General features: G+C 35.8%; 1 protein-coding gene across 1 annotated transcript; it reads right to left on the reverse strand.

The window, feature by feature from the left end:
* Nucleotides 1–5,367: 5,367 nt before the first annotated feature.
* LOC112036608 (auxin response factor 18) lies at nt 5,368–10,084 on the reverse strand. The gene is given in 6 exon segments (XM_024069445.2): nt 5,368–5,955; nt 6,054–6,976; nt 7,846–8,861; nt 8,864–9,029; nt 9,135–9,682; nt 9,961–10,084. Coding segments are annotated over 4 exon segments (2,133 nt in total). The 5' UTR covers nt 8,988–9,029; nt 9,135–9,682; nt 9,961–10,084; the 3' UTR covers nt 5,368–5,885.
* Between the last annotated feature and the right edge of the window lie 465 nt (nt 10,085–10,549).

The following is a 10,549-nucleotide window of genomic DNA, read 5'->3' on the forward strand; positions in this document are numbered from 1 at the left end:
CTCTCTATCTCTCTTTCTCTATTCTATATTTTTTTTCCTGTTTAATCAAGTAGTTTGATCAGTGCTCTGTAAGTTTCCAAGTCCGAGAAGTCTTTTAGTACTTGCTCCAATTCTAAGAGAATGACCATGTGTATGGTTAAAAATCAGATACTTCAAAAGCAAAAAATTATATTAATTACAATTTTTTTTCTTAGTTTCACATTTACTCCTAGACCAAATCCTATGTGCATTACATTATTTTTATTTAATCAATAGTAGATATAAATATAATTAATTATTATTAATTTGACAAAAAAATGTTCAATTAGTTATTTAATTTTATTTATTTATGCATTCAATGGTTGATCTTTAAACTATTAATAATTTTTTTAGACTATTGTACAATATAGTTGTATTGTATACTAAATTGTATTAATAATACTATTTTAGATTATTGTATATACAAATATATATATATATATATATTTTACTCCTCCCACAACAAATTCCTAACTCCAACACTATTGACCCCCAAGAAAAAAAAAATCATGGAGCCGCCACTGGTATAAATCAAAAAGGATTACAAACTCTTGTTATTTCTCTCATTCTCCTCAATTATTCTAGATCCCCAACTCTGTGGGCTAACTCTTCCCTCTATTCTTTCTTTCCTCATTCCTCCATTCTTGTGCATTTTCTAGATGGATGACAAAAGATACTTGTCTCATCAGTCACTCCTCCTACCATTTCTTGATTATAAAGAAAGACTTTTAGGGTGTTTTTATTGTTTAGGCCAGTCATTCATCATTTAATGTAGCTGATATTAGGTAAGAACACCTAGTTAATGTGGAGGTGGCTATTACTTTGGGTTCTACGCCATTCTCTTCATGTTCCTTGAGAAAAGAGGACCAAGATAATGTCCTCGTCAATCCAGTTGGATTCTCTCCTCGGTTAGGCACTTCTCTAATTACCATGGTGGGCTGTCTAGGTCGTCCTACTACTCCATAGGCTTGGGCTCTCGATGTTGAGATCTTGGATCGTCTTCACATTTTGGAAATGTTTATGGCATTCTTTCTTCGGCCCATGGTCCACGAGGTGGTAATGTTGGTTCCCCCCACACACAATATTTATTTCAAATAAATTTGAAGAAATATTGCCTAACTTTCATTTTTATAGAAACAAAACTATTACCTAACTTATAAATGTCCTGTTAATGGGTACCCTTAATCATTTGTTAATAAACTATTTTAGAAAAATTTTAATATCACTTTTGCAAAAAATATAAAAAAAAATGTCAAAAATTCAATTATTTTTTATTTTTTTTTATAAAAAATTTCTATAAAAAATTTCTAAACAAATGTTTTTAAGAGAATGTTAACAAAATCCAACCTTTTAAGAAACATTACAAATTATGATTACATCTCTCTCTCTCTCTCTCTCTCTCTCTCTCACACACACACACACACACACACACACATATATAAGGGGAAAGTGTAATTTTGACCTCTCACACACACACATATATAAGGGGAAAGTGTAATTTTGACCTAGAAAAAGCAAAGGATGCTTCGTAATTGTCTGGTGTCAAATGATTCCACAGAGTATGGAGAAAAAGAAGGAGAAAATGTGGTAGAGAGTGGTGCACGAATCAAATAGTGAGGGTGCTAATAACAATGGTTTGATAATAATGGAGCAGACAAATTAACCATACTCATTCATTGTGGATGACGTACCTGCTGTGCTGTTCCATGTACCCCGCCCTTTTTTACGTGACTTGGATCTCTCAAACAAGTCCATCACTCCATTTTATCTCTGTGTTTCATAACTCACATTTTTTTTTTTCTTGCTTTACGTTTTTCTCAAGCCAAAAGTTAAACCCTTATTAGAAAAGTAAGTACTCCTTTGCAAGACACACCCATAATAATGCTATAAATGTATATTTTATTTGCTATTGTTTAATCTTTCTAGGTAGAAACTATGCCATACATGGTGGTGGGAACTGAAAACAAAGTAAACCAAACTTTAAAAAACAATGCTTTGGGAAATGGTTTTTTTTTGCTTCTCTTTTCCCCGTGTGCTGATTTGACCACTGGTTCTTTGACTAGCTCCTATAGCTCTAGTTTGTTTCCTCCTAATTTGGTATTGGGGTGTCAAAATTGAACAAACCCCACTTGCAAAAAATTGAAGAAAGCAAGGAGATAGAGATTGTTTTTAATTGCAAAGAAAAGAAAAGAAAAGAAAAAGGTACAGGATTATTATTATGTTTTCCAACTAATCTTTTGGCCCCTTTATCTCTATTTTGCACAACAAGTCAATTGCCAACTTTAATGGGTTTTCATTTTTTGTTTTTCTAGTACTACTGTTTTGCCAACTTTGGGGATGGAGTCCTTACATATATACATATATAAAAGCTAGTTAGATCAATTAATTTTGGTATCATTTATTCTACTTCAACATCCATACAATGTTGGTGACGTTTTTGTTAACTTTTTCCAAATTATAAAATTGCACCGTAGCCACAATTATTAAATGATGGGTACTTTATGATTAGATTATAAGGAAAAATTATCATATTATCAACAATAATTAGCTTGAACAGTATAATAGGTAGATATTAACAAAAAATTTTGTTCAAAAGCAAATCAAGTTGATGTAGTTACAAGTTACTATAAAGAAAAAAAAAAGGTAAGAGAAAGATGTCGGTAAGAGTAGTAATATTAACTTAAAAATATATATATAAAAGGAAACCAGGGGAAAGAAAAACCGTTGATCAAACGGTTTCTGCAAAATTTCACACGATCCAACTTAGGATCTGGTCATCAAAGGATGCTTGTGTTTCGGGTTGTGTTTTTGGTCATCAAAGGGTTTTTATTTATTATTTTTTGTTTACTTTGGTGCACCATGTCCATGTGTTTTTGTTTTCGGATTTCCAATAGGGAGAGAGTTATAACTGTGTTAAGGTCATGGAAAATGTTAGAATAAAACAATAAGAAAGTGGTTGGACAGGTTCTGATGTGAACGCTACTTTGATGATGTGGGTTTTATGTTTTTCTTTTCCTTCAAGACATACTAATCAATGGTAGGTTTCAAAACAATCATAGGACTTAAACCTACCTTTTGCCTTTTTTCGTAGGTTAATTATTATTGCACACAGTCGTACATACAGTTTCTGTACATGCATTTTCTATGTATAATAATGCTAAAAAACAAAAAACCAAAATCTCACGATAATAATCAAATTAGATTAAGAACTTGACCATATCACAAGACAAAAAATCCAATTAAACAAAAACTTGTTGGTTTATTAAATTGTCTTTTTCTTTTTAAATAAATTACACAACTTGCTCTATCACGCGGGAACACGTACACATCAAATGAGAATTATTGGGTATTTGTCCTAAAATGTACGTAAAAAGAAAACAAAATAATTATATATAAAATTTCACTGTATAATGAAATCACAATCGTTGAAATTAAGAAAGAGAGAGAGAGCAAAAGTGGGTAGGATCCGACAGGTGGGTTTTTGTTTGTGTTGTTATTCAGAGCTCACAATGCAAAAAAAGCAACGAGGTTGTAGAAAATTCTTACATAAAATAAAAAAAAAAGCAAAGAAAGAAACAAAAAACAAGCAGCCCAGTCATCGAAACGCCGCAACACATGCAAAACACAAAGCTGACGTTGTCCACACGTGAACCTATAATTGCTACTCTCCACACCCAATTGAAACCCCCACAACACAATCACCGAAACCTGCCATGTGGGACCCCATCATTCTCACGTGCGGCTGATTATAAAGATAGAGACAGAATGTGTTGTGCTTTGTTTCTATAACTTCTTCTAATAATAACTTGGCCGCACATGAGCCATGACACGCCTCTTTATCTCTCTCCACTTGTTCTTTCTTTGTTGTTTTCTTTTTTTCTCAAAATTATTGACTTTTGTGTTTGACAACTTTTGGTTTTGGCAATCCCAATGATGTAGTAGTTTATTGATTTGATTACTTAGTAATCCCCACACTTGCGGCACCAGGATGGGACTATTTTTTTTAATTTCTTTTTTTATTTATCCATGTGGAGCTCTGACTTGTGCCCTTAATACCTCATTTAATTTTTTTATTTTTTTATTTTTTTGGGTGTTCCATGTGGCACATTATTACTTGCTTGGATGCTAAATTGCTAATATGTAATCTCTGATAATCTAATTGCTGTGTGAAACAGCTGATACTCTTTTAACTACCCCACACACTGTGGGAGCAGATTAGGTCAACTCGACCTATGTTTTATGAATTGATTAGACGTCTAACCAAACTCTAATTTATTGTGTTTATTTATTTTTATTTTTTTTTCTACTCTCCACACCCAATTGAAACCCCCACAACACAATCACCGAAACCTGCCATGTGGGACCCCATCATTCTCACGTGCGGCTGATTATAAAGATAGAGACAGAATGTGTTGTGCTTTGTTTCTATAACTTCTTCTAATAATAACTTGGCCGCACATGAGCCATGACACGCCTCTTTATCTCTCTCCACTTGTTCTTTCTTTGTTGTTTTCTTTTTTTCTCAAAATTATTGACTTTTGTGTTTGACAACTTTTGGTTTTGGCAATCCCAATGATGTAGTAGTTTATTGATTTGATTACTTAGTAATCCCCACACTTGCGGCACCAGGATGGGACTATTTTTTTTAATTTCTTTTTTTTATTTATCCATGTGGAGCTCTGACTTATGCCCTTAATACCTCATTTAATTTTTTTATTTTTATTTTTATTTTTTTGGGTGTTCCATGTGGCACATTATTACTTGCTTGGATGCTAAATTGCTAATATGTAATCTCTGATAATCTAATTGCTGTGTGAAACAGCTGATACTCTTTTAACTACCCCACACACTGTGAGAGCAGATTAGGTCAACTCGACCTATGTTTTATGAATTGATTAGACGTCTAACCAAACTCTAATTTATTGTGTTTATTTATTTTTATTTTTTTTTGGTCACGCACGGCACAAATTTTTGTTATCTGTTATGACATCTAGAAAAAAAAAAATGTCATCTTTTTGATGGAAAAAAAAAAAAAAAAAGTCATCTTATTTCCCTTTCCCATACTCCAAAAATATTTTTAAAAAGACAAAATTGCAAAGGAAATAACACATGTTGTAGTTATAACACAAGTTGTAACTTGTAAGCAATCATCTTCAACTTTGTCTTTCTTGTGCTTTTCTTTCCATTCATACTTAGTTTTTAAGGCCTACGTCAAAGTCTTCAATAGTAATTTGCAATGTCTTGTACTCTTTTGTTCATTTCAATCATGGATTTAGGTAGCAAGAAAATACATACATGCATACATTATTTCACTTACTTAAATCCAAACTACAAATGCAAAACAAGGGATCCAATTTGGAGATGGCTATGCCCAAAACCCATATAAGTAATTAAGTTGCACTTGTGCTTGATGAATGAAAGTGCTTCTCAGAAGACTTCAAATCCGTTCCATGCTCAATACAAATTTTTCATTGGCATATTCTCAAAAGGTGAGAAAGACTTGGATACATTCCATTCTCAAAACAATTTTCAATGACAATCTCAAAAGACTGAGGCATTGCCTACAAACCGCTACTAATTGTAGGATTTGTGAAAACCAAAAAGAAAGGAAAGAGAAAGAAATCTAATTAAAGAAACAATATTAACAAAAATTCCGAATCTATGACGCTTGAAAGAAAGTTTCAAAATCCAAAGATTCCTTCTTTGAAAAATTGAAGAAAAACATAAATCTGGAGCGGTCAAGCTTGACAAAACCAAAAAATGGATCAGCCCGGCTCCCACAACTTCAAGAAGGATAAAAGGTCAGCACAAGAACAAGGGGCGTGATCAACCAGCTGTACAATTGAAACAAAGATTTACTGCTTTCTCTACTTTCTTACATTGTCGCTGCTTGAATCCATTAGAATTGTCAACCTCCTTGCTGTTTTCATGAAGTCACTGCATTAAGAAACAAAGGTTCATCATGTAAGACAACTCTTGGTAACAGGAGCTAATGCAAGAAAAAAAAAAAAAAAAAAAAAGCAAATGACTCCAACCTGAATGGTTCATCACCAATGTGCTTGACTGCACCTGTGACATCCCGGTAGAGCACATGGTTCAGCGCCTCAGAATTCTCTATGCCAAACATGTCAGCTAGCTTTCTATGCAATTCTTCATAAGACCCAAGCAATGAAAGATCAAGACTTCGACCTACATCCTCCGATTCCATAAAGACTTTACAGTGACCAGTGTCCAAATTGGGGTCGTTTTCTTGTCGATTATCCTTATACCATTGGAAGCCTTCACAGGATAAGCGCTCGGGTATGCCTTGTTGATGAAGTGCAGATCCAGAACCATCGGAAAAATATGTCAATTTATCAGCATTCCCATCTGATGAACTATTTCCAGTACGAACTGGTGAGACTGTGTCGCCAGAACAGCTCAACGAGATCTGCTGCTCTGTAAGTATTGGTTGACCAAAAAGTACAAACTGCGGTGTCTTGACATCATCACGTTTCTTTGATGTCTGCGTCGAATGTGCCATAGTTAGCAAGCAAGAAACATTAGAAGCATTCTCACTCATGCTAGGCTTTTGAAACATTGAAATATTTTGGGCCCTAGGGGGTGTGGCAGCATGATCTAGTGGCGGGAAACCAGCCGGAAAAAGACTTGACTGCAGTTTATTGAGGTGGAGATCTGATAAAGATAGACCATAATGAGCATGCCTGGCTCCCTGCATGCCAGCAGGAGTGTTGTCAGGTAGACAACTAAAGGGGTTGTTGGGCCCAAGGAGGTTGCCGGAAAATGTCTGCAATTGAAGTTGACCATCGAGGGGGAACTCTGGGTGTTGTGGCATTCTCAACTTCTTCCGCGGTGGTGAGAAGGGCAAATGCATCGTGGGCATGTTTGCTACCAATTCCACCAGCCATGGACTTACTCGTTTCACATTTTGAAGTAAATCTGGTTCATCCCATGTAACCTACAACATAGCACTTCAGCAATTAGAATTGGTTGAAGGAAAAGATATCAACTTGGGCATTGAACTGTGGGTAGAAAACCAGAGGTTTACAGAGTAACCAGCGGAAAGAACATTACTTCTCTTCATCCAACAATAAACAAATAAAAACAAGACAAATTCAATATGATTATTTTCATAGTTTTTGCATATCAACATCATCAAATCATGTAGATCATAAACCAGGTCTTCCTTGATTGAATCAATAGAAAGTATAAACGGAGGAAATTCAATCAAGTCAGAGTGCAGTGCCTAAAGCATATGTGTGCTTTAGTAAAGTTCATTTTAACACAAAATATACTTGATCTAAATAAAGAGTTCAACCAGAAAGCAAAGCTGGATATGGCATCATTACTTTCAGATTTGTTTTTTGATAAGTAATAATTGACATTTATCAATAACCTTGAGTTACACATTCATTTATTTATACAAACGAATCCCAAAAGAATAGATCATTACTTTCAGACATATTATGTACTCAAGCCATTGGAATGTCCATCGAAATTTCATGGGGAAATACATCTAAAACTATACAGCAGAAAGTAACATTGACCAGCAATGTTGGGCATCTCCAAATCCAATATTATGAGTCACAGTGCAAATCTGAGAAAATGTTCACACACCTAGTCGAGGGAACCCCTCATATCTTTTCCTCAGAACAACTACAGGCTAGCAAAGTGAACAGATCACAAATTAAGAAAATTGGCAAATTGATTGTTCTTGGGTAACCAATGGTCCAGAGCAATATCAGCATACCATCTAATTTGAGTACCTAGTTCAGAAATTCGAAATCAGGCAAACACAAATTAAGCTAATTTTATTTTTCCTAGTACCTGTAGAAGCCTCCAAGGTGAATCAGGCCAGCGGATAGGATCAGCAACCTGAACGGAAGAAATGGTTCCCATGAACCAACTAATCCGCGATGAATCCTCGGTTTCAAAAGCCATCTTGAACCTCATTCCCGAACACCACCGGATCTGAAATGCTGCTTTAACCATCCCAGCCTTCACACAAAACTCCGGCGTGCTGGCACGAGGATAGTAAACAACCTCAAATGGCTGTCCATTAGCAGCAAGTGTTGCAGCTTCAATAACCGATTCAGCCCTCACTTTCCCTTTCCCCATCACACCACCATTTCCATTCCCATTCCCAATCCCAATTGAGCTCCCATTACCCCCATTTCTCATTAATTTGCTCTCATCATCTCTCAAAAAAGCCGAAAACCCTCCATACGGCACGCCACAATTCCCACCCGCTGGATTCCACCCAGAAGCCGACTCCGGCCCACCCCCAATTCCCCTCTTCGCCCTCCGAATCCCCACGCAAAGATCACCATTCTCCGCCCTCAAAAACACGATGGAATCCCCTGCCACAAGCTTCTTATGGTTCACAAAAGTACTCCACCCGGTAGTCAACAAATGCCGCCTTGGCGTCCCTCTATAGATATGCCTAAACTTCCAAGTAACCCCATGAACGTCCTTAGCCAAAATGGTTTGCACGGGCGGATCAGCCGAGTAATCCAGCCTCGGAAAAATCGTCTCCGCACAGTACCTCGGAACAGAGAACCCCCCACCGTTGTTTGCATCCGATTGCGTCAAAGTCTTCGCAAACGAAGCCGGTTTCTCCTGCGGCTCCGAACCGTTCATTCCTCCTCCAATTCCATTATCATCAAACTCCCGATCATTGCCACTCACCGGAACGAGCCTAATCTTCGCGAAGACCTCGTCGGTGTCTGGATCAGCCATGAACTTTATAGCCGAAACTCTGCACAACACGTAAGGAGGAAGCCCGCCGGGGCAGCTGCGGAAATCGACGGCGCCGCAAGCGTGCTCGGCGTGGCCTTGTGGAAGTAAAAAACCTTGGCGCTCACGCTAGGCATTTGAACCATGCCGCCAGCGCAGGCGTGCCATAGCTGAGGATCTAAGCATTTATCCACTTCCTTCAACTTCTCTTTCGAATCCATAAATGTGATCATTATTCAAAATTCAACCGATTTTAATCAAAAAGTTTAAACTCTCTGTCACAACCAAAAACAAAAACCATAAATTAGTCAAAAATAAAAAAAGAATCAAAACCAGTTCAATGATTAAAAGTGTTGAATTTGGATATAATGGATTTTTACCGTATGAAAGCCACTTGGCCACAGTGAATCAGAAAAAGAAGTACTCAGAATCTTCTTCTTGAAAGACCAGAGACGCATAATCAGAATTGGATTCGAACCGAATCCGAAATCTGAAAGCAGCAATTTCTACAGAATCTCAACTTCATTTTTCTCTGAATTCAGTGCTTCTCAACTCTGTAGCCACCATTTTAGAAACCAAAAAAAAACCCTAACACAAAATAATCATATACTAAATTTGTACGGAGCTTCCACCTCCACCATCAAAAGAAATCACTGTTAGTCAAAACTACTCTCGCTTGGACTCGGAGGCTAACAAGTAAAAAAAAAATACAGTTTTTTACGCACTCTTTGTTTGTTTTTTTTCAAATTCACCGAGAGTCACAAAAACAAACAATTCCCACACAATCTTTGTTTCTATAGCTTCAAACAGCTTCTTCAAAATCACACACAAAAAAGATCTGCTACAAAATTCACACAATCACACTCTCAAAACAAAACACAAAAACATAAAAAGCTCTTCCTACCGCCAAATTTCGCCACAAAAAATCCTGAAAACACAAAAAGCAAAATTAAAAAACAAATAAAATCACCACTTCTTATTATTATACAAACTTTTTGGATGTACAAAAAGTAGAGACAAAAGAAAAATAACAACAGAGACAAGCTTTTTCAAAAATATCAAACTAGTTAGTACTGGTTTTTGTAGTAATACAGAGTAGTACTACTTTTTTTTTTTTTTTTTCTTTTCTCTCTCTCTCTCTCTCTCTTCCACAGTCTTGAGTTTTTATGTTTTGTTTTTTTAACATAAGATTTTAAGATTTCTTACCTTTTTCTTCGGATCTGAAGAAACTCTCTGTGTATCTTCAGAAGCCAGCAAAACAACAAAGATCTTTAAGGAACCTATCCATTTTCTTTTCACTTTGGTTTTTTTTATTTTTTTTATTCATATATATATTTCTCTAATATTTTATTTGCTTTCGAATTAACAAATGGTTTTATTTATTCCCTTTCTGATTAATCTAACAGATTAATTTTGTCTTCATTTAAGATTCATCTTTCATTTTTTACTTACTGTATCGCGATAAATTCAATTTATCGCGGGTTTTTTAATTTTTAATTTATTTATTTTCTGCTCTAAAAACGAAGGCAGTAATTAACTAGAGATGTTAACTGTGGTTGAGTGTTACGGCGTTTTTGAGTCAACTATGGTTAGTTTGTACTCTCTGGGGTTACGTTGTTATGTTGGGTTAGTTAAGTTGAATTGTTTGGTCCCCGGAAAGAGAGACTGGTTGTTTAGTTCACTCTCGTATTTGGCGCGTGAATACCACGCTTCAAGTCAGTTGAGCCGCAACTCGGGTGAGACTTTGTAGGGGTTGTATCTTATTTGAAAGAAGATCTTTATTCTTTTATCTAAA

Source organism: Quercus suber, unplaced genomic scaffold (genome assembly GCF_002906115.3).
Source record: "Quercus suber isolate HL8 unplaced genomic scaffold, Cork oak 2.0 scaffold_256, whole genome shotgun sequence".
Lineage (NCBI taxonomy): Eukaryota > Viridiplantae > Streptophyta > Magnoliopsida > Fagales > Fagaceae > Quercus > Quercus suber.